The sequence below is a fragment of the Clavelina lepadiformis genome, chromosome 2 (genome assembly GCF_947623445.1).
Source record: "Clavelina lepadiformis chromosome 2, kaClaLepa1.1, whole genome shotgun sequence".
NCBI lineage: Eukaryota > Metazoa > Chordata > Ascidiacea > Aplousobranchia > Clavelinidae > Clavelina > Clavelina lepadiformis.
The window spans coordinates 9,269,352-9,294,418 of record NC_135241.1 but is presented as its reverse complement, the minus strand read 5'-3'; the positions used below and the strand labels follow the sequence as shown (position 1 = coordinate 9,294,418).

At 34.8% G+C, this 25,067-nt stretch overlaps 2 protein-coding genes across 3 annotated transcripts; one reads left to right on the top strand and one right to left on the bottom strand.

Moving 5' to 3' along the window:
• The first annotated feature begins 7,293 nt into the window (after nucleotides 1-7,293).
• On the top strand, nucleotides 7,294-8,950 carry LOC143444893 (cytochrome P450 2U1-like). Its single transcript, XM_076943687.1, has 2 exons — nucleotides 7,294-7,831; nucleotides 8,026-8,950. Exons 1-2 carry the CDS (start codon nucleotides 7,294-7,296, stop codon nucleotides 8,871-8,873), a joined length of 1,386 nt encoding a protein of 461 aa, XP_076799802.1. The 3' UTR covers nucleotides 8,874-8,950.
• A 1,862-nt stretch (nucleotides 8,951-10,812) lies between these two features.
• On the bottom strand, nucleotides 10,813-20,919 carry LOC143446768 (uncharacterized). Of its 2 annotated transcripts, none has more exons than XM_076946555.1 (13): nucleotides 20,767-20,919; nucleotides 17,187-17,307; nucleotides 15,616-16,401; nucleotides 15,012-15,158; nucleotides 14,703-14,842; nucleotides 14,061-14,220; nucleotides 13,754-13,846; nucleotides 13,612-13,667; nucleotides 13,321-13,536; nucleotides 12,684-12,892; nucleotides 12,324-12,579; nucleotides 11,977-12,256; nucleotides 10,813-11,801 (listed from the first exon to the last, which is right to left on the bottom strand). In XM_076946555.1, the coding sequence occupies exons 1-13, from the start codon at nucleotides 20,779-20,781 to the stop codon at nucleotides 11,347-11,349; spliced, it is 2,934 nt and encodes a 977-aa protein (XP_076802670.1). In that variant the 5' UTR covers nucleotides 20,782-20,919; the 3' UTR covers nucleotides 10,813-11,346. The 2 variants fall into 2 exon arrangements, with proteins under 2 accessions (XP_076802670.1, XP_076802671.1); XM_076946556.1 differs by lacking the exon at nucleotides 20,767-20,919 and adding an exon at nucleotides 17,048-17,086 and having other exon boundaries at nucleotides 17,187-17,296.
• Between the last annotated feature and the right edge of the window lie 4,148 nt (nucleotides 20,920-25,067).

The window sequence follows — 25,067 nt, the reverse complement described above, 5'->3', positions numbered from 1 at the left end:
TAAACATCAACAAATATACTTAAATGACTCAATGTATGTTATCAAGCGGTAACGACAACTAAATTTTATTAAAATTAAGTAGATGACATGAATTGATATGTTTTCATTTGCTTAGACACCCTTGACAAAGAACATTTTATGTTAGACAACAAAAAAGGTTTAAGGTCATAAATAATATTTTTTTCTTCCATGGTTTAGCCCTATTGACAACATACATGTACCTAACCTAGTGATAGTATTCTGTAAATTGTACCTAAAATATGTATACAGTATATACCAGTAATAAAGTAATTGAGTGGGCAAACATTTGGGGACTACACAAATTTCTCAGTGGTGCCAAGCAATAGACTTTTAGAATTTCATACAATTTCACTTGCGTTTCATCTCATTTTTCAACTTTACATGTTTTCAAACCAAGAAAAATTCTGATTGGTGCCTTGAAGTTAGTTATAAAACACGTTTCTTTAGTAATATATGTGGTGTTCAACAGAGTTGTAATGACTCGAGTCACTTATTTCAAAGACTTGACTTGAGTCCCTTTCCAAGAAAGTATAACAATAACTTGATTTGAGTCATTGTTTGAAATAACTCAACTTGACTCAGTTCTTTTTGATTACGTTCCAGCATCAAAGAAAATTAAATCTCTATTTTTTGATCAGAATACAAGTGTAACTTCAAATGAATTTTTTTGGTTAATAGAAATGTTATTTTCGCTCTCTGTTTAGCTTGGTTTTGAATATTAATCGACTTGACTCACGTCACTTCTACTAAAAGTCCAAATTGACTTGACTTGCGACTCTAGTTTGATGACTTTGTTACGACTCTGCTGTTCAGGGAGCAACATAATATATTGTGAATGCTTAGCAACTAATTTTTCATTGCACAAATTAAAGATGCACAAGATAACTGTAGAAACACTTGACATGGCAGGAAAAGATAAAATAATGTAAATACGATTTTGCATATGTCCCTACTGGATACATACATTGCATAGCCAGAGCAATGTCTCACTCTTAAAGGGTGTATGTGACTCTAGAACCTTAGTCTGCTCTCATAAGCTCAACCGTAATTTTACACATAAAGTCATCAATACAGTCAACTCCACTTATTATGACCACCTTGGAACCAGATAGGGATGCACAATACAGAATACCTGGCTATTCTAGAATATTATAGAATACTTAATTTCGAATCCAGAATTTCGAATCTATTCTGAAATTACGCGGCAATTTTTTCTAGGCGATTTTTTCCAAATAATAATGAACAAAAAGCAAAAATATTTGTACATTATTTTGAATTGTATTAGTATCACATGACAAACAGTATAACATATGCTAAATCAAGCATCATACGATTCATATTCAAGCATAGAGCCGGGTAGTTCTTGCCACCTGCACTACCAACAGTCTTAATACCATACTTTTCGGAGGTAACACATTTACACATCGAATCATAGAATTAATCAAGATGCTGCTTGTTGCAATGTAAGATATTTAGTGCTTCTAAGTGACTTTCGGTTAGTCGAGATCTCAGGACGGTTGCAGTTAGCCCTGCGCTGGAGAAGCACCTTTCTGATGCTGCAGATGATGCTGGCAGCGAAAGGTATTTCTGGCAAATGTTGTACAACATAGGGAATTCTTTTTTTTTTAAGTTCCAATACTCCAACACGTCTGTTTTATTGGAGCTCTCTTTTAGGTAGGCTGAAACCTCATTAGTTACGATAGTGTCAATGTCAGCTCCCTCATCATTTGCATCTTCTTGGTTGCTTTGTTGCACCTCCATTCCTAAATTAAACAAATTTTCCATCATGGAAACAGAACTGGTGGTGCTGTCGCCAACAGGAATGGGATTATGGGGTGGTGCTATCACTGCTATGGTTGTGTCAGAAATCATTTCTGATTTTAAATGCAGGCGAACCCTTGTTGCATGATGAGGTTTAAAATACATTTCTTTGTATGCTGGGTGAAGCCATGTTGCCATATCAAATAAAGATGGAAATGGAACATCATCAGATGCAACAGCAAAGTTAAATCTGCATTCTATAGCAGATTTAATCATTTGTCTAAATGCAGAAATATGCACACTAGCACTGCTTGTAGAGAAGGAGCTTGAGTAGTTACTCAACAGCCCTTTAATTAATGGTATAAAGGCTGCAGTTGTCACATATTTATCTCCTTCAATAAAGTCACTGGCCACCTTTAGAGGTAACAGTTCTTCCACGAGTCCTTGGACTGTTGTAATTCCTACTGGTGTTGTTCCTACTTCCTACTGTTGTTATTTGCGCTTGCAGAGAAACTGCCTTCAATTCCGCTGATATTTAAGAACACATCATGCTTTTTCTTCAAGTGCTTCAACAGACTGCCAGTACTGTTGCAATATGATAAAATTGCCTTGCAATGGCCACAAACCACGCTATTCTTTTCATTTGGCTTACAAAAATGTTCCCACACGCTGGAACTTTTTTTTCGCCCAAGACCAGTCGACATGACGCAGTGATAATTAATAGATTACCTTATTCGTCTACACTTACATACAGTTTACTGCTTACTTGTTTACGAATCTCAAGCGCATGGTTGGTGAGTGAATCAATGCGCGCGCGACTGCACTGTACAGCACACGTAAGGAATCATTCGCCCGCACACACAGCGTGTGCAAACTTCAGCTTTTTCGTTGGCTTCATTGTTTTGCGTTACGGATGATTAAACTAAAATCTAGGCAGGACAAATTAATTATTTACTCGTACGGGAACGCACTGCGTGTCTGCAGTTCTGAAAACTGCGTGAACCCTATATGAAGGAAGAAAATAGACGCTTGGAACAAACAGTCTATGAAGAAAAAAGGCGGCGCGCAAGACGGAAAATATCAACTTTACATTTGTTTAACGTCGCACACTGTTCATTTAACAGATTTATTTTCGAATCCTGATATCCGAAAATAAACTGCAAATAAGATTCGAATACATTGAGATTCGAATCTCTAAGATTCGATATTCTGTATTGTGCACCCCTAGAACCAGAACATTTTGGTCATAATATCTGAATGGTCACAATAACCAAAGCTGTAACAGAAACGTTTAACCACATCTGGATGGATATGAAATGACAAAAAACATTAAACCATCATCCATTTCACTAACATTAAAGTCAATGTTAATAGATGAATCGATAAAACACGTAGCACAATTTTGATGAAAAATTTGAGATGCAAAACTTGGTCAAAATATCTGAAGACTAGTCAGTGGTCGTAGCAAATGAAGAATTTTATTGTTTATACCAAAATGGTTGTATAAAACAAGTGGTCATGTTAAGCAGATTTTACTACAGTATACTGTTAACCTCCACACATTGAAGGACACAACAGAACATCTAACTAAGAAATTTCATATCGTTTTAATGTTGCCTGCCGTTGCATTAGCACAAAGAAAATGAACTACTTCCATAACATTTTCTTTTATGAATATAAATATTTCTAAGAGAAATAATTCTGATTTAACGACTCACAATATTATTTGGCATTGTCTTGCAACTTAAATTTACAAATGTACTAAAATTCTGTCCACATACAATTTCAGTGAATCTAATAATAATAAACTTGACACCAAACTTCATAGAAGCTCTGGGTGGGCTGCAGTTTTCCCAACCCTGTTGTAAAGTTATTGACAGATCCGCCCTGAATATACCAGCATTATATTAGTACCAGATGGATATATAATATAAATCAGGATCGGATTTTAGAGGGTGTCTCAGTGCGACTAGCGACATTCTTCATTGACCACGGATCTAGACGTCATATTAAACAAGCCTGATGCATAGGATCAAAGCAGATCAACAAAGTCCATTGTTAAGTCTATAGAGTATAGACCAGGGGCGGGCCTGATACGAGAAAATGAAGTATTTTGCGGGCCGGATTCCTGAATCGATACATTAATCGTGTATCGTGGCCGCGGGCCTCATTACCATGTAAGACCGGAAACTGTCTGCTGGCCGCTCAAAATCCCGTGGGTCCGGCCAGCGGGCCGTATGTTGCCCATCCCTGGTATAGACGTTCGAAAAAATCTTGCTACTCAAAAAAATTGGTGGTGGTAACTTGGAAAGGGTCTACGTCTATTTAAACAAATTGACTAGGCCTATTTCACTGATTGTTAGACACACGTCCTGCTGTTAAAGATAGGCAGTTAAGTAAGGAGAATACGTATGAAAGAAGTTGATTTTAGTTATTTAAGGTTTCTTTGGAGTTAGACTTAGATAAGAATGTAGATTTATGTTAGAGTTAGACTAAGGTTTTTATGTTATAATATTTAATTTCGGTTGATAAGAAAGTGTAAAAAATAGCTTTCAATGCACGATTTTTCCGGTGAAATAGTGGTAGCTTTTAATATTTAAATTGTGTATTTATTTGTTTTTGATGGTCGTACTGACACTATAATCTATCTTTCTGCATGATAACTAAAGGCCATAGCTTAATGCATGATTTTGCTGAACATACAGTTACTGTAGTTCCATATTAAACACCACGATAGTCTATTACCGACCACGCCTGAAATTCATGCACAAGATCACGTCCTCTCATTTTTATATTTCCCACTGTCATAATCTGTAAACGTGCTGCGCACCCAAAAGCATTAGATTCAGGAGGTTCCATAAAATAATTGTTGGGAGCGTATGGTGTACAAACAACCTCAATAGCCTACACGCCTTCATTTTCACCAATGAAATTACAGTTTGTTTTTTCTCAATGATTGCGTCATGCTTTTTTCTGGTCGTGATCATAGACATCGGAAATGTAAACATGTGTATATTTCCGATGTCTATGATCGTGTCTAGTTTGATCATAAAAATGTAATGACAGAATTCTATAAAGTTGATGTTGTCTGAACAACAATGGGTTCAGTCAACAGTTGGTTCAGACGACAGAATTGTAGTTGCCATGTCTATGCAAGGGTGGACTGGCATACCGGGAAACCGAAAAATTTCACGCTGAGTCCATGTAGGCCTAGTTGTGTGTCCTACGTTTATGATTTTTGTAGGTTGTATTTATAATGTATTTTTTCACTCAAAATCTTATTATAACTAACAACATACACATAACGAAGAATCTGATATAGAGTTGCATATTAGGTTACGGTTGGGACGTTGGTTCTTATCTTTTGTCATAGGGCAACTTTTTTGCGTTAAAACGTTTTTTTGCATCGTAATCACTGCGGGTAATAAGATTTTATTTGTTGCCATGTAATAAAGCACGAATCAACATCCACTGAGTGATTTTAGTTTTCTGAGTAGGTCATTGTATATTTTGAGTAGGCCAACGTAGAGTGTCTGTACACAGACTATACACTATATGCAGCACTTCGAAGCATTTGGCTTAATTTTTGGGGCATAGGCTTGTGGAAAGTTTATGCTCGACTAAACTCCGGAGATGAATCCTCATTGCTCGAGCTCCGGTGGACGAGCTTACCTATATGCAAGTTCCGATTGTCCCGCATTGTTTTAGTTGCTTTTTTGTTTCTTTTTGATATTTTATATTGTATTGCGCGTATTTTATATTGTATTTAGATCTGTCCACCAGATCCACTAAAGGAGTAAGTGTCGTTAATACCTTGCCCAAGGGCATTACAACTGTGTGTTACCATTTGGTATCGATTACAGAACACAGGCCACATTTGTTGCGAAGCCTGCGTTCGACCACTCGGCTACCGAGTCGACTTTTTTATTTTCATCTTAATCATCACCTTCTTTACGAATGCAATATCCGAAAATAGCTTATATCGTTATTTGATAACCGTGGAGGCCAGAAACTAAGTTGATCGAGCTGTATTTTGTAAGATTTGCCAAGCATTTTCTAAAAGATGCACCGCGTTTTGAACTTACGAAACCTAATTTTTGATTTTTGATTTTGGCTATAACAAACTCTCTAACATTTAGAATAAAAGGAAAGTTTATTAACGGTCGATTTCTAGATTCTGTAGCGGCTACGCTTCACATAGCTTCAATATTTTTATTGTGCCATGTTTATTATTTGTCGCTACAGTGATTTCAGTGTTTTGTGTTCTTACAGTACTGTGTTATAGCGCTCAAGCAATCATTTAGTTACAGCCTTTGGTGACAACCTCATGTGTTGCTTTCAATTTCAGCTTTACGTTAATTGCTGCCTCAGTTAAGCTTGAGTTACCACACCTTTTGTTGTGAAGACGTTTGTCATTAATAAATTTTAATATGTTAACCCACCTGTGATGCTGGGGAACAGCCCCTTCTCAGAAGTCGGATGGAATAACGGAGTTCTACAGCTCAACCGAACACTATTAACGGCGGGAATGGCGTATCAGACCATGAGATACGCCACTACTACATGCCGTGACTACATCAGGATTGTAACCAAGTCATTTTTCTGACACGAATTAAATCGAGTCAATTTACGTTGTAAATCGAGTCCAGTCGCGTCCAAAAACTGTTACACAAGCTAAGTCAGTTTAACGCCTCTAATTTCAAAAACAATTTCAGAGGGTCTTTCACTTACCCTCCTAAATACTATTTTATGCTACTATACAGTTTTACTCGTAAACATAATATACAGTGGTTATCGGTGTTGTAGTATTTTCACTGTTATTTTAAGTAGGCTATAAGTTGTTTAACTTCTTTGTTTAACAATAATAGCAGCTGGCTAGTCTAAATATGTCTATAAACTGTTTTGTAGTTCATAAAGCTAAACATGATGAATATGAGTTTAATTCGAATTTTAGCCAGGGCAGTACGCAATGTTAATACGGAACTGACTCGAGTCAATAATGGAGTCATCAGCCTACAACACTGGCGTTAAATACTCTGGTAGGGTGTAAACGAGGAAAGGGTTTTAAGAATCAGAAGATCACTAACATTTAAAAGGACTAAGACATTTAAACCGTTGTTGTAGAACTGATAAATTAAAATTTATTTGTCATTATAGGAATTTAACTCTATGTAACAGCTCCACTCCACCAACTCCACTTGCTAATAGATAAATATGTAAGTAAAACCAAATTGACACCTATCTTGTGCACAGAATCTCCACAAGTCGAAAATAAAGATTTCGCTGGTACACCCATAGCTGCACCCTTAACTTTGAGATCGATGCCAGATCGGGTTTTTAAATTTTGCAAGAAAAAGGCACTGCGGTATTTAAGTCTGGATTCAGCCGGACAGTGATATGTTAAGACTAACTTAGTTATACCGAAAAACTAAGTTTATCTTGAACAGCCCTACAGCTTGCACTGCATTCTTGCTTGTGTGGTGATAGTGTTGAAACCGTCTATCATTAAATATGTATATCATAGTTATCTGTTTGGTGGTAACGTTACTTTTGCTGCTGGAAAAACTTCGTGGAAATATTTCCAACAATTTTCCTCCTGGATCGAAAGGTTTTCCCTACTTTGGTTCTTTTCCGTTTATGCAAACTCACCTTGAACGAACTTTAGCTCGGTGGGGTTGGGAAAGATATGGTTCTGTATTCTATTTCACTACCGGTGGAAAGCGTAAAGTTGTTCTTAATACGTATGAAGCCCTTCGTGAAGGATTCCTAAAAAACAGCGAAAGTTTGTCTAGTAGATGTTTTACAAATCACGCAACTGAAAGTATCCTTTTTGCGGATTATTCATCGAAGTGGGAAAGGCAGCGTCAACTAAGGCTGCTTGTTTTAAAGTGCTTGAAAGATTGCAATGTCGAAGAGCTTGTTCTGCAGGAATGTCAAACTTTATGTCAACATTTAAAGATTCTACCTCAGACAACTATGGCTGCTGGAACTGAAATGGCTAATCATATCACTTTGCCAACGTTTAACATCATCAGCTTTCTGTTTTGGGGTAAGATTTTTTTGCAAGATGTATAACCTACTAAGTTATGTTTAATTTATTATCTGTTGTTTTCATTTACTCCTAAGATAAATCTCCCGCAGTCAAAACAAATGCACTATATATTATGTGACTTTTATCAATTTATTTTGTAGTTTGTCAATACCAGCAAGAGAAAATTACATAAATTTAACATTGTGTTTTAGGGCAACGTCTACGCAACGACAAGGACGATTCTAAAATAATAAGACAACTCACGTACCCAGTCTACAACACAAGGCCTTTCAGCTTCTGGAAACTAGATCAGAACCATAACTTACTGAGAATCAAGACCATCAGACGCAAAATTCGAAGTTGGAAAATTACTGAAGAAATTTTCTCCAGACTTTCCAATATAGACAAAAATGCAAGTGATAAGTGCTATACTCATGAAAATCTTGAAAACTACATACTAGATCTGTTTATTGCTGGCACAGACGCCTTGGCCACTACTTTGCATTGGGCTTTGGTACTTCTAGCGGCCAATCCTCTTTATCAAACAAAGCTTCAAGATGAAATTGATAAAGTTATTGGAAACAACACATCACCGTCGATGCAGTGTTTAGATTTGATGCCTAACACCAGAGCTACCTTGCAAGAGGTATTTCGAGTGCGTCCGGTGTTTCCACTATCAATTCCCCACAAAGCAATAAATAATGTGATCATTGGCAAGCACGCCATACCGAAGGGGACTACGGTGGTAGCTAATTTATGGGCAATTCAAAATGATCCAACAGTTTGGAATGAGCCTGAGAAATTTTGTCCGGATCGTCATTTAGATGACAACGGCCGATTTGTTAAATCTGACAAAGTGATACCCTTTTCATTGGGACCAAGATATTGCTTAGGCAGCCAGCTTTCCATCATGCATCAGTTTTTGTTTCTCACTTCTCTTTTGCAGAAGTTTAATTTTGAACTAGCAAAAGACAAGGGCACACCAAATCTTTCTGGTTCATCGACCATCGTTCTTGCACCAGTTGACATCAAGCTGAAGATTAAACATAGACAAATGTGAACTGGCCAGTGAGAACTTTTGTCTGTGAATATCTACAAATTTGGAAAAGTTGTATATATTATTGGTGTTCTTGTGATTGCTTTCCTCCAATGTAACGACAATCTCTCAACAAAGTTATTTTGTAATGTACAAAATAAACTATACCAAATAAATGTTATATCATTATTTTCTAAACGGGGCAGAATAGGTTTTATTAAAACGCGATAAGTTGATGATGTTCGGTGAAGAAAACTGTCAAATGTGATTAATTGAACCAGAATTGAAGTTTGAAATACGTCTGGATTTGTATTGGATTTGACTGGATACGTTTATATTACAATGCGAAACACAATGATACCTTTGCAAAATAACAGATAAAAAACATGTTTTAAACAAATAAAACTAAAAAGTAATGTCATGTTGCTAAAACATTTATAATAATTGTACATGCACTAATAGCAGGTACATATACGCTTTTGCGCTACTATATTAAATCTGCGCTTTTGATAACATGGTATACTTATCATAAATACGAGAGCTAGAATATCACAGAAAAGAAAACAGTAATACCAAAGACTATAATTGTGCCATAGGATATATGCATACAATTGGAATACACTTCACTCTTGTCTCCATTTTATTTGCTTTTTGTCAGAAAAATGCAAGTTCGGCGCTCCATTGTAGCAACGTTGATATTTCAAACATATTTAAGCAGAATGGTCAGTTTAAAAGTTCCGTAAAAAGCATAACGAAATGAGACACCGCATACCATTATTGTTATCTAACTTAAAATCATATTAAGATATAGCCCCAAAAAGTGAGTGTTTAACAACTGAAAGATAATGCAAAATTAAAGTATTGCTGTGCTAGCAGCTAAAGAAAGGAGTAAGCTTTAAAGTCTAAATCATGTTTTGCAAATATCATAAAAAAATGCACCATCAATAAAAGCAACATAAAAGTACGTCTATGGTTTACCTGTTCCCATTTGCCAATAATGCAAACGTTATTCTCAGCCCGAAATGGAAGTGGCGATTTTCGCTATTACATACGTAAATGCTGGGCCATTTAAAACAACCAAATCCCGTAAATGCAAGCGTAAAATTGATTAAACCTATCTCTTTTTATCAACGGGAAAGTTTTTTTTATTTTTCTCTAAGGGTGAAGCAGGTGTTACTAATAAACTTGTGTAAAGCGATTTGACTTAAATTGCGTTGCTGCACCTGTTGCCTATAGAAAATGAGTCACGATTTATCTGGTATACACCAGCTTGGAATGTTTTTCACAAGAAAAAAATTTGCAAATCTTGGAGGTTGATGTTTGTTGAGTATCTTCTACTGATTTTTTTTGTGCCAGAACTATGTTAAAAATGTTATACCTTTATCCTGTGTGAATTACAAATATTGCAAAACTATATTCCATCAAAGTTTTACAGTACAGGAATGTTTACAGATTAACTGTCTTTAATTTACTATTTAACACTGAAATTACAAAACGGGAAAACATTCCGACTTGTCGTCGTTAACGTTCACAACGGCTTTTCTGTTGCCTATTGGCGCTATTCCTTTGAGAAGTCAAATCGGTATTCATTTGGGAACAAACTTCTTTTTCTCTATTTTATGGTAAAAGATTACATTCAAATAAAGTCAAATAAAGAAAAACCTATAACCACATCAGGATCGAGGGATTATTTCATGACAACGTTTTCTCATTTCGTGCGCCTGAAGTTCTTTCTTTGAACTAAAGATTGTTACGCATTTATAATGCACTTTTTATGTTGGTATATAGGATTATTTTAAAGTTTAACTGTTTAGAACTGGCTGAATGTCGTGTAATGTCAGCTTATACCATTTCATGCATATTATCCCGGTACTAGGCTATACCACTCCACTAGCGCTACACGCTTGAAACTAAATTAACACGCTTTAAGGCGGGTAATTTAGGAAATAAATGATGGAGCATATCTATCTTCAGATTTGTCTTTATTTTGCAAAAGAATGTAGTGTTTAACAGGTAACGTCCATCATTGATACGACGTGATAATATTTTAAATAAATACAATTTTTTGCGTTATTACTGTATAAGCAATAACATAGTGCAGCCTTCTTTTGGCAATACAGTAAAATAGGCTTATGTATATATAGCAAAATCACTTTACACTATGAAGTTACAGTTTATAGAGATAACACAACACAAGAATCACCATAAATAATTTTAAAATACAAAAGTCGTGCAAAAATGATTATGAAAGCAAAATTCAAAAGCCCTTTTAATTAAGCAACTCAATCCCATACTTGACAAACAAGCATTGGAAAACGGGTCCCCTTTCCTGTTAAAGGTTTTTGTGTAAATTTAGTGATTATTGATTACTAGTTTTCCGCCATTGTATCACCTCCATTACATTCACAGATTACTGCTGTCTTTGTACTGATTATATACAACAGTTTGGAATATTAAATCAGTTACGACCCTATACCCAAATCATATAGAAACAAAATTAAAGCGATACCAATGAATTTTGTTCACTTCTAAGCTCTGATATTTTCTCCTTTAGACGTCTGTTTTCGCTTTCGAGGGTCACTCTGTGATTGCTCATTCGAGTAGCGGCACGCTCAAGTTCCCGCTTGGCGCGAGATGTGGTTTCTAATTCGCGCATCAGCATGGATAAGTCGCACTTCAATGCGCTCATTTCCGTTACATCCGCTACTTCGTTGGTACAAAAACTAACATTATCGCTTGTAAAATTTTCTTGCGGCGAACTTATTGCTTTGATTGACTTTTCCGTTGTAGGAATGATTTCGTCTGGTGGGGACTTATATCCACGTTTTGATTTCCTCGTGTCGTTTCTCAATACAACAATTCTTGCCGATGTAGTATCTTGAAGAATGCGAGTGACAAAGTTTGAGTCCACAGTTAGGACATTTATGCCATTTACTTCGAGCAACCGGTCACCTATATATACACCAATGGTATTCATTATATACCAACGCCATCATAACACAAGCAATGACGCTTATCGTGCATTTTTTTTTTGTATTTCGATTCAACAATTTTATAATTAATATCTCAATTGTTGTTCTTATGAAACATTACAGCACAGAGGTAAATGCTTATGTATAGTAATCACCTGATTTTAAGTTTCCTTTTCTGCAATCTTGTTCAACAACGGTACCCTTTGTCCGAACTCCGTTATCTTGCTTGTGACACTGGTCTTTCAGCGCTACTGTGTAACCAGAGTTTTCAGAGAAAAGTTCACAAGCAAAAATGCTATCACAGCGTTTAGTATCATTCACAGTCTTTGGTTCATTTTCAGGTTCATTGCGTTTGCTTGTTATCACGTCGTACAGACTACCGTTAATCATGTGACGAAACTTTTCTGCCTTTCGATTGGAGACAAAAAGTGACATCTGAAATATTGTATTGTTAACATTCACGATGTACAGTAAACCTTAGTAATGCTAACGCATTTCTTACTTTCATGTCTAAGATTTCATATCGGTGCATCAAGTTAAGAAGATCTGCTTGATGCAAGGCGATTTGAAGATCGACATCAGCTAGAGTGACTAGATCAAGAGCTTCCTTTCCAGTAACCACCGGTGCATTTTCAATCGAATGCGAAAAGTGCTTTTCTTCTATAACTTGTCGTTTATGATTAACTTCTATTTGACGTTGGTGGCGGAAAAGCTGCCAAAGCATCTCTTCCTTTTCAGTTATTTGTTTTTCTGTATTTCTGTGTATACATAAAACAGCAAACAGCGGCATTACAAAGCGATAAAACGAGAATTATGATATAAGAACAACTAATAAAAACAAACGTATAAATAAAACACCAACTTCATCTCAGTTTCAATTGCCAGCGCACTTCCATTTTTGTCTATATGATGTTGGCATGAATCACTCGCATACTGCTGTAATCCCGTTTCTAGTATTTGACGCATTTGCGACACCTTGCGTTGTAATTCTTGGATTTGTTCTTCTTTTTCCTGAACTTGCGCTTGCAACATTGAATTGTCGATGCTCAATGCTTTAATTTTCGATTTTTTCTGCGAATTTTTCATGTAAGTAAAAAAAAGTTTTTTTACAAAAAAAATAAAGTTTTGTGTTTGTAAGTATACTGGTTACATAAATATAGCAATACAGTAAACTTATAGACCATACAATAACACCATGATTGTTCTTTATTGTTATTAAAACCGAACTATTGTTAACTATTATTAACTATTGTTCTTTAAACCGAAGGTATTCACTGTTTTTTATAAATACTGCATTGCAATGTGTTGCTTGAACAAAAGCAAATAGGTTTCTTATTAATTTAAACAAAACTCTATGTAAACAAAGACTAGCAACAAAAAATACCGTCATTTCAAAGCGTAAAACTTGGATGTGCTCGGTATTCAATTGTAACCATAACATTATAGAGCAGTTCATCATGATATGCAACTTATTCGTGGTTTATAGTGAATAACTTTACCATGCCATGAATGCTTTCAACATTTTGACTTTCGTCGTAAACCACTGAACATGGCCGAAAAGATGGCAAGGTACTCTGATTGAAGATTGTGACGTCATTATTGAACGCTTTTTCATCACTGCTCATCGTTTCCTCCAGAAGAGTGTCACATGACGTAAGACGCTTGTATTCTCCGCTGTATGATTGCCATACGGTTTTGCTGGGGCTTATACTTTTCTGTCGCAACATGATATTTCTGTTTTATGATGTCTTTTAACTAACATTACAAAAGACTTCTTGCGTAATATTTACCAGAGAAGTCTCTGAGATATCGTACCGGAGGGATGTTGAAGGTTGGTTGTCAGTACCTAAAGATTTTTACTTATGTAGGTTTGTATTTTCTCATAGCTCCACATGCTACAGTTGAAAAACACATGTGACACTAACACTATACCGCTAAATTTATTGAGCTTTTGACGATCACATAGAATCATGGTAGTTGCGCTGTTCCATAATGGTTTTCTGTTTCTGTCTATCTCCTTAACCGCTATAAATAAAGGTAATTCAGTGGTATAATTTTATCCACGATCTCCCTATTTAACCAAGGGCGGAACTGATGATCCGTATACGACTATACGGTGTTATAAAAAAAGACAGTATTTCGCCTAAAAAGACATTTATATAAATAAAACGGGATTTTAAAACTGAAACAAGTAAAAGCAATAAAGTGTGAATAATATAGGTATAAAGCTTATCGTCACCTCCATTCATTGTCGATTCACAGAGCGTAAAAAGCTCAGCATCTACGTTTCGCAAACGAAATTTCCTTAAAGCCACTCTAACTACATGATCGACCGATGATTGCGTGGATATGCGTATTTGCTTTCCTCGTAGCTTATGCGTTCCTATTCTACACTGTATCTGTTTTGAACAGAAAGTGAATTTGCACATGTAAAATGATAAAGTCATATCTCTATAACAAGCGATTATAATAACAACTTTGCTATTACACTGTATTTTGCATATGCCTTTAGTACCAATGTAAAGTTTTGTTCAGAAAGATTTACAAGCAAAAAATGAGTTTGCGAGTTGCTAAAATGTGTTCTCGAAATGCAGGTTTATTTCAAAAGTTATTTATTATACTCACACCACGATGATTCAAGCTATAGCTCAACATGTTTACTGATCTATATTCAAGAGTACTTTTTCTATACTGTATGTATTCAAATAAAAATTGTATATACATTTTATGCTTCCTTTTTTGAAGTGAATGATATACAGAAAACCAGTGAATAAGCACAAACATATAGCTGGTCAGTTATGTAGGCCTTTTGAGCTGATTGTTAAATGTTATTTATTTGTAATGGCAGTAATTTTTGAAAATTCAAAAGTACAAGGTTTACCTTAACAATTACTCCCTTCACTTGAGTCAACTCCAATCGGCGAGTGTAATCTGGTCTTCTGGACATCACTATGTTTTTATACACGGCAAGTGGATTAGTGTAGGGTTCCAGTAGCCTTTTTGTAGCCATCGTTGTTTGACCTGCAATAGTACAGTGGTACGGAAAAACGATTACTCTATAGTCTATAACTACCATAAGATGAAATTAAAAATTTGTTTTACATTAGTCCGTGACCATGTTTGTGCACAAGCATTTTGTTTCACAACTTCGATGGCAAAAAAATCGTTTATCGAGCCTAAAGAGTCTCACCATTAATGTCTGCGGATGAACAGGACACATCGTTTAATACAAATAAGTTAATGTCGTCTGTAATTGAACAACAATCCAAATAAATTTGTATAAGCTCAACTGTTGTTGTATCGTAGGTTATTTGCAGATCTGTTGGAGAAAATTTGTCTGAAAGAAAAAAAGTGCAGTAAAATAAATTGGATGGTTCTCATTCAAACTGTAAAAAGAAGCAAATTCTATCGATGAGTTTATGAATTCGAAAGTCTGTCTTGTTAAGAGTTAATCAAATTTATATTTTAGTTATTTTTATCTATTATAATTACAGTTTTCAGTCTCTCTTAATTACAAGTTGAAGCTTTACATTTTATACGCTGCCTATAAATGATAATAAAGGTGTTATGATTTGGTATCTTGAGATATGTTTAATAAGTTTTCATTGGCTGATATTTGACATAAAATCAATTCAAAACATAGTAAAAACATAAATTGAAGAAAAAAAGGAAAACTACTTAACAAGCAATTAATCCTAAAATGATTAAGTCAAAAAATCACAAACAAAAATTTCTTAAATAGTAACTATTATATAGAAATAAATGTTTGAGCTCTTTCACGACTGAACACTTACTTGATGTTTGAACATTCGAATAAATTTTTATTGAATGAAGCATGTTATTCAACTTGCTTTCGAATGATGGCGAAGTTTCTTTTGAATTAAAGGCAGTTTGTTTCATAATGGAAAAAGACTGGAGAACACGTTTCGACGATGAAAGAGGTGATGACAAAAAAGATTTATTTTCCTTATTTTTTCTCTCGGAAGACAACGCAGAATTAGCTCCGCCAGAAGATGAAGTTGAAGAGAAACTTGCGTAATCTGATGAAAACTGCAGACTGTCTTTACCTTTATCAGAAGTTTCTGCAGGTGCAGAATGTAAGGTGGTGTGTGTTCCCACAGATGACTGGTGCTTTTTATGTTTTCCGTTTGGGACTTTCTTATTTGAGGTACTCAAGCAAGCCGCAAAGCTAAGCAGTACGTCTTGTTTGTGTTGGTCGTTTACAAATTTCATTTTGCTTAGAAACCGCCAGGCGCACTCTGGATCGCAGAGATGCTGACCTGACACTTGGGTATTTCGTAATTGTTTTACTAATAACCCATTCTTGTCTAAATGTTTTTGTCTAAACCACTCGCACACATCTTCATTTGACCAATCTGATATTTCGTTGGGAATACAACTGGTAGTTTGCACAAATTTTTGCATTCCTTCTGATGGCTTCGGGCTTTGTTTCTCTTTTCTTTGAGACGTTTTATGTGACACGCAGGCCTGTAGGGTTGTGCGCCTAAAACAAAATGCGCTTTTGCTACTTTGACAATGTTGTTTTTGCGACTGATGAGAAAGCTCGTTCGATAATGCTCCTGCGTAAACAAAATCGAATAATTTTTCTTAACATTTTTAACACTAAAATTAAAACGCATTATCAACAGCAGTGAACTATTAAACCAGTGGTTGTCAGAATGTTTTCATTTTCATCACCCCAAATCTCCTCTGGCAATATTACCATATAACTCTTTACCATTGATCTTCGCTAAATTTTTTATTCAAAGCTTCTCAAACTTTTTCAGCTTTGACACAAAAACATAAAATAAATTGATGACGGAATTTTGCCCAACCATTTATTAAACAACTACATTTAACATTTAGAAAGTAATTTTTTCCACTTTTCGACGTTTAAGTCCAACTACTAACTCCATAGAAAATCACGAAACTAAACGTCAAGTTTACAAGTGACATTAGAAAATTTGTTGTCCGAACCGTAATTTTAAAACGTTGGATATCTCGTTAATCAGTTTTTACACGCAGCGTATTCCAATAAAACGTTAATTGCTTTAGACTACATTCTGTGATTCAGATGCATATATCGGAAGTATGACATGGTCTCACTCTCTTATTCCATAATAAGCATGGAACACGAGAAATTTTAGTTTAAATTTGTGATAAAGCAGTTTTTTTCGAATATGATTTGTTCCCCTAACTTTAAATATTTGATAAAAGAAATCTTACCTATGAAACATGACTTTCATATATTTTAAGGAAGGCGACCTATGACATAACACAATGACCTAATTTATCGATCGTGCAACCCAGGTTTGAAAAGCACTGGTCAAATAAATTTTTGAAGACAAAACTTCTATGTACATACGTTGAAAGCTTTTGCCTTTACAAATCTCTGATGAGATGTCTCGCTGGAAACTATCTGTGTTGTCTGGTTTGTGTTGCCCAGTTCGTGGCACATTTATGGAATATCTATTGCTGGCTGGATGCTAAAAGTAAAGCAAAAACGTGATACATTTAATTAATGAAATATATACGCACAAAATATATGTATTCACATGCAAGTACAAATGCAAAATGTTTAAATGCAATTATCACCCTGCTAATAAGAAATTTCAATCCTATTATATATCGATTTCCAACTTCATGATCATTAAATAAATTAGAATCAACCTCAAAACTGAAGATGATAAAATGCTTCCCGCAAATAACAGCAAATACTTTTCGGAAGTATAAATCAAATGTATACTGTTTTTAGAGCTATGGTTAACGCTCCAACTTTAACTGTCTTCAAACTATTTGTTAACAATGCATTTGCCACTCTAAATGCAGCTGTCGCTGTATTTGAAATGATTAGCGCAAGCTTGTATAAATAACTAACAGACGAATCCGTGACCTCTAACGAACTTTCGCAGACTAAACCTCTGTAGGTAAACCCACAGTGTAGCACTTCGAAAAGAAATCAGTCGAAGCCATCTATAATATCAACTGAGGTGTTTTGTTTAGTAAATTCGGTTACAACGCTAAAGATAGGCATCCATGATGCTGTGTGACCTCTGAATGGAACCGTAACAGGCCTTCAGTACTTTGTGATTGAGACTAGCTAAGTGTATATACCGTATGTGCATTTTGCCTTCGGGCAAGCACGTTTTAAGATAATTCCTGTAAATGTTATTAAAACATGATAGCATGTGTAATTTGTGTTGCTTAATGATGACAATCGCCACCAACTAATTTTTAGCTATTCAATTACATCCTATTTAATATGAAATATCTCAACACGCGGTTTTATGAATAATGCATTTAAATAAAACAAATTTCCCACGCGTGTTTTGATGTTTTGTTTAAAAATATTATCAAAACGTAATTAAACAAATACAATATAAAAAATCTAAAACTCACAAATTAAACCGAAAAACCTTTAATGTCAATAAACACAACATAATATACGTATTAATTACATGCACGTTCTGACACGGTTATAAAGAACGTAGGACTATATACTTTGCACAGGACAAAATCTTGTCTCAGCTTCAATTAAAATTGAGTGCCAGTTGATTAGGGAATTACAGTATTACGCTTGTGCTGGACACGAGATTGCTCCCTTATACTATAGACATACAATAATTATATCAAGCATTATCGAACGAATTATACTGGATGTGTCATCTGATTATAAGTGTCTGAACACACCTATATAATTTCCTCAATGAAACAAGTGACGTGATTCATGACGTCTTGGTTGGCAAAGATAAATACAGTGTTAAACTTAATTAGTATAAGGAAGTATATTTCTTCATATATAATTATAATCGATGAGTAAACTATTGCGGTATTTCCGCTATGGGTACTCTACTTCTACTGTCTAAAGGTACAGTATATAAGTTATAGGTAAACACAGCATTACACAAAACCTAGTAAAGTTAATTATTGAACAATACAAATTTATTAACAATAACAATAATCATAAAAAGCACCAAAAAAACGAAAATTTTATTCACAAAGACTTACAAATTTTAATAAGCATTTATGTAAAACATCACATATCCCTTTGTTATGTGTTAAGTGTGGTGAGCGTTAAGATATTATTTTGGAGCGTCAAAATAGCAACTATAACGGAAATAAACAAAACAAAGTGTTACAAACAACTAACGTCACTAACAAATGAAGAAATATGTCTGATGTCGCCAAATACTAAATCCAACAATTATAACCAACTCAGATACTGTAAATAAAATTGCCTCTGTTGATTAATCGGATGCTTTGCGATTCATATACATTGATAGTGTATAAATAAACAATTTGTGTATCACTTCAAGAAGAACAACACAAATTGCGATTCTGCAATATGCTTCCATTGATTAAAATTTTTTAAAAACTTTGATCAAATAACTACCAAAATATATTTCGAAGAATGTAGCTTTAAAACTTGACTTGTAGCGGTTTAGTTTTTTTCATTGCTGGCATCATATGACTTTCAACTAAAATATTGATTCAACTAAAATGGTCATTTTTTTCTTATTTTTTTATTAAGCATATATGTTTTTTTATAAATTTTTTCATGAGGGTTCACATTTGATTTAAGTAAATAAAGTTCCCTTTACGGCATAAACATTTTTACTGGTTATTTTTGACGTCATCCACATCCCCCAAAACTCGAAGTGTGCAGTAGAGTTTTTCATTTTTTTATAAACACACTAATTTTTTAATAGAAACTTTTTGTAAGAAATTATTTAGCTTTTTGTTTTTTGAAAAACCTAACAACTGATCCCTTTATTTAAATGGTTTTCTGAGATGTATAAGAGTAAGACCTACAAAACGTGTCGACGCGTTATACGCAGTTGTAAAAGCGATGAAATAGTTTATCAATGAAATCGGCAAGCCAAGTTAAATTGCTAGTGATCATCACAGAAATTCTTTGACATCGACTTTTTAATTCTAATAACTGTAGAAATGTACACTGTATACACTTTTGAAGGAGTTGTAAATAATGCTTGATTACAACGCATCACAAAAACATTTAAAGCCTAAGTAAGAAGCCGAAGGCCTTCGTATCACAATAGGAGTTAGATCAAAATCTGAATCGGTTTATTCGTCTGGTGGGTATAGATCTAAATATCAAAAACATAGTTTTAGGGTTAAAACTGGTAGAGGGCTTAAATGCCGGTAAACAGGTCGGTTTAGTAGTTCTTTTTGCCCTTTGTTTTTTTCATCATACCAACAGAAGCAAAATATTTACAACATCTACTTTGGTTGTAGTTATTTATTAATGTTGAAAATGGATACATCAGTGTAAGTAACACTGGCGTTTAGTTTAGAGGTTGGTAAAATTTTAAACACTTTGTCCAAATTGCCGCTCTTTTACTGAGAACAGTTTTTTCTAAACTTTCTTTCCCTCTGAAACAGGTTGATTACCCAATATGTTTTATGTTGCGTGCTTCAACAACGTTTTTTGTTGGGGCAATTTAAGAACGGTTGAGATTAGCAAGAAAGATATAAGAAGAAACACCGGAAACGATGTGTGTGCATTTGTGATTTGTGATATCGACACTAAACTAGCAGACAGCGGAAGGCTGGCTAATTAAAAAGTAGATTTTGGGAAAAAACATTTTGGGCACCCCTGCTGTATAGTTTTAGTCTTCTTGCTAACTTTTATTCAATTATGAGCTCCATCACAAACTATGCCACTACATACATGCATGTATTTCGGTAAAGTTATGAGAAAATACTTAATAATAACTTAATTGTCATTACTCAAAGTATAGGATACAAAGGTACAAACGAAAAAGGTAGTCTTGTACCCTATACTTTTACTGTACCTATAAAAGGAAATACTATATACTATAATTATACAAATTTGGTCATTAAGCAACAGCAGACTTAACAGCTGAACAATAAAATATATACTATACTGTACAGGCTACTATATCTTTAGAGTTTAGACTAACCAAATATTTGAACATCTTCCTTTTGCTGTTTTTAGTTTATTCAATGTTTCTTTTACAAATTCTATCAACGTTTTTAATGAATGAGATCCATGAAAAGAGGAACAATTTGAAAATCATTGCTGTAGTCCATAGACTCCATACCAGCGGCAAAAAATTTACGATTGAAGACTCCTATCAGCAAACATGAAAGACAAGTAAATTTTATACATAAAAAGTAAAATCAAAAAAATTGTTTAGAAATATACAATATAGATCAACAAAGATAATATCTATAAATACTCTTCTAGACAAGGTTAACTGGCCGAGAGGGACTCGCAAAAAATCAATTAGCTAGGCTTGTTGTTTTAAAAATAAGCTGTTAATATTATAAACTATATAGAAACCTAATCAACTGGCTTTTGCGTAAATGTTACGTTAGTGTTTCACTCTCGACTCGCTCTATATGCTGCTGCTGCTGCTGCGCTTATATGCACGCAAGTAACAAACTCTCGGTTTGCCTATGCGCCACGCCTCTTCCTCCTTTTGTTAAGACTGCTAAATCTAGTTGCAGTTGCAACGCACCTTTTAGACATTTACCAAAAGCGATTATACGAACAAATTTGGCAACCTGTTCAAGATGAGATTATTCAGATACTTGTATAATACCATGGTGTACTAACAAAATATCGTTTACGTAATTTTTGGACGAGGCGTTTGCATGGTTGCTCTTATTAATGGGAAAATATTTGTGGGTGGTTGCTTTTCTGGGAAAGGCACCGTCATGGCAGCTGTTCCTCTAGTAGACGTTTCACATCCTCATTCAGTCAATTGCTTGTCGTCGTCTTTTGATTGATTAGATTTAGGTTAATGTAAAAAGATTATTAACCAATTTTACTTATACTTAACATTCAAGTAATAACTTTATTAGTGGTATATAAAATGGTACTCTATATGTTAAATAGGCTATAGTACGTAATTAGTATGGAACAAATGCCAAAAATCCTATATGTAGAACACAGTACGTAGTTGGAAGGCTGAGGGTATCAATATGTCACGGAACCACGTCATAATGTGTATATACTTAAATTGTTTATGAATTCGCGCATTATAAGCAGACATAATAATGATGACTGTTTTTGTGCAACATGTATGATGCAGCACTGGGTGTTTCCTTATTTGAAAAATAAACATTTTTGATTACAACAGATGGCATATCAAACGGTGTTTGGTTGTGTTCATTGTGGTGTTGTATTTGCAGAGAACGGTATAGAGTCAGTGTGGGTAAAACCCCATTTCTTCGTTGAACACTTGGCACGGACAACACCGGACCGAAAGCGATCTAGGCATCTCCACGTCTTCCATTCTTTTTTCCTCCTGCAGGGAGGCGCTCTTATGGTTTGATCAGCATCTCCACTATTGGAAGGAGAGGATTCAAGCTTTTCCTGCCAAGCTTGAAGCCTCCACGATTTGTCGGATTGGTCCTGTGGTTGGGTACACTGCAGGAAGCGTTTTCTTGTTTTTAGTCGAGTATGCGTGTAAAGAGAGTAGTGAGTTTGTTTCAGACGTTCCTTTCCGCTTGCAGCTTCTCTTCGAATATCTGGAAGATCTGGAGGTTGTTAGTGTTGGTTTGCCTTAGGAATCCGGTAACCAAAAGGCAGTACCAGATTTCTCAGGCTTCGGTATATTTTCTCTGATCATTCTCAGCAAATTTGTACCAAATTTATCGACATATTGTTATGACCAGCATCCTGTAATGTTTGAGAAATACTTATCGATTATTGCCGTAGCGTATATATGTATACTTGTACATATTCATAGTGTTTTCATTCCATTCCAGCTTATCGTTATCATTTTTGCATGTAATTTTTGTGTACGTTCTAGGAAGAAGCCCTACAGTCCTTTGGTATAGATTGCGTTCAATTACCTCAAGAACATCTTTTTCTGATATACTCGTGTAGTGTAAAAGAAATCCACGTCACTACAAATTGCCATTTACAAATTATACAAACTACTATAAAGTTTTTCAAAAAACCTTACGATAGCCTATATATGCACAGTGTTGTTAAGCACGATATACTGTAAATATATGCCACCATCATGCGCTCCTTGACTTGTCATTACCACAATTTCGCATTACTACCAAATTTTGACTAAACTTTAACCTCCGAATTATTACTAAAGCGGTATTTTGATCACTGGCGACACTAAGCGAAACAAATTCTTGAAAAGATAACGATCTAGGCATAACGTAGAATCAATTTTCATGCAGTTAAAATGTCTGAAATTTTGTAAATTTACTTTTCAAGTTTGAGACTGAACTATCGTTTCGTAATAAGTAGGGCGATTATTTTTTGACTTGTCAAAAAAAGTCAAAAATTTGTCAAATTTGCAGCGTTGAGTCAAAAATTGTCAAAATTGTTTAAAAAGTCAAAATTTTTTACCAAGTCAAAATTGTTTACAAACTGCATTGCCGTGGTGTCATAGAGGTTGCACTGTAGGTGAACTTGTCATTTTACATTGTACACCTTGTAGTCTACTTTATACTGTTGTAAATGGCCTATTGTCCACTTATTGTGAATCAGCTCTTGCTTCGGTTTTGCTTTAGATACTTCATGTACCTTTAGTTTAGACAAATGTAATGAACAGTTTTTGTTGTGTCTTAGTTGCAGTTTTTTGGCAGTGATTTGTAATTAGCTCATTTCCCTTTTCAGAATAGGCTAGGTCTGTGTTCAGACTTTTTCTCTTCTTTACTACAATAAATTTTAACTTTTTGTACAATAATGCCTAATTTAACTACTGTACTTGATTTCTTCATACGTCAAAAGTGGTCAAAAAAAGTTTATTAATGTCAAAATTTTCAATTTTTAGGTCAAAAAATAATCGCCCTAGTAATAAGCTTTCAATATTTGCCTGTTAATCTATTATTCTATTCAAACCATTTTTTTATTTCTGGGAGGTTTCCAGAATGTGCCAAATTTAGATTTAGACGTTATAACTTAACGAAACAAACAATAAACGCGTCTTAGAATAATTAATGAATCCATTCACAAATCGACAGCAAAATCGTGTGACACACAAATTGCCGCACTCTCACTGTGAGTATTTTTCCTTTTCTGTTGGAAGCACGGTCAATGAACCAAAAAATGACAAATAATTTATAGGTTTTAAGCAAAGGTGGGTTTCAGCATAGTGTGTGAGTATATGAATGTGTTAATATTGGAAATTTTATGACCAAAATAAAAAAATCTCAGAAGCGAACACAAGTGGATTGTTTGTAACCATTAAAGCTGGGATGGACCAATGGGCCTGGACCTGTAATTTTTACAAAGCTCGAAATTCGTCAACGAAATTGATTGACAAGTAACTACATTATTATAAAGCCTAAATTAGTAATACAAAATTTTAAAGATGTGCAAACAGTACAACTGTCTGTACGTTTATCGACCGTGTGAACATTTCCCGACCGTTTATAAGTCATGTGCTAAGCGATGACAATATCAAAAAGTTTTTGTTGGCAGCCCGTCTGGCCTATGACCTTGTCCATATTGCGCTAGTCATAGCTTTGAACTTTCCCCAACTAGAAAGAAAAGTTTACGTTATTAGGTGGGATCTTTGCAAATAACTTTTTGACGGTACTGAGAAAAAGTTATGATGCAGAAATTACGGTTTATCGAACCAGAACAGCTTGGTCGGCAATCGGCTTAGGGTGAACCGCACATGAATAATAAGTTAGTATCAAAATCAGTATAAATGGAAAAAAGTACAACAAATTTTGAAGTACAAAATAAGATAATAATGGTAACCTGAAGTCGTTTCGCAAAATTACTCATATCACAAAGTAAGTTTTCAAACAAATTTAGGTCACTGGTTTATTTGTACACGGATTTTTGTAAAACTTGTAGGATAAGTTGAAAATTAACTTTAAACAGAAAAAAATTGTCAAGCTGAAGGTTCGCTACAAAGACGGATATTAACTTTTTGGATGACATAACAATGACTGTTAGTGGTTATTTTGATAAGCCTATACAATACAGAGCCAAACACCTCAGCTTACACAACTGATAGGTACATCCATTACGTAATGCAATGTAGTTGACACAAATTAGAGTCCCTGCATATAACAACCTAAACATCGACGCTACCAGTCTGCACTCTGCAGTTACACGATATACAGTGGCAGTCAAGACGTCAAAAACTGTTCGTTGCGTGAAAAAAGAAGACGAAACAATCACTCTCACAAAACGAGAGAGTTCATCAAAAGTTAAGAACTTGCTAAATGGAAGCATCAATAGAGAAGTGAGAATCTACTGAGAAGTTGAGAG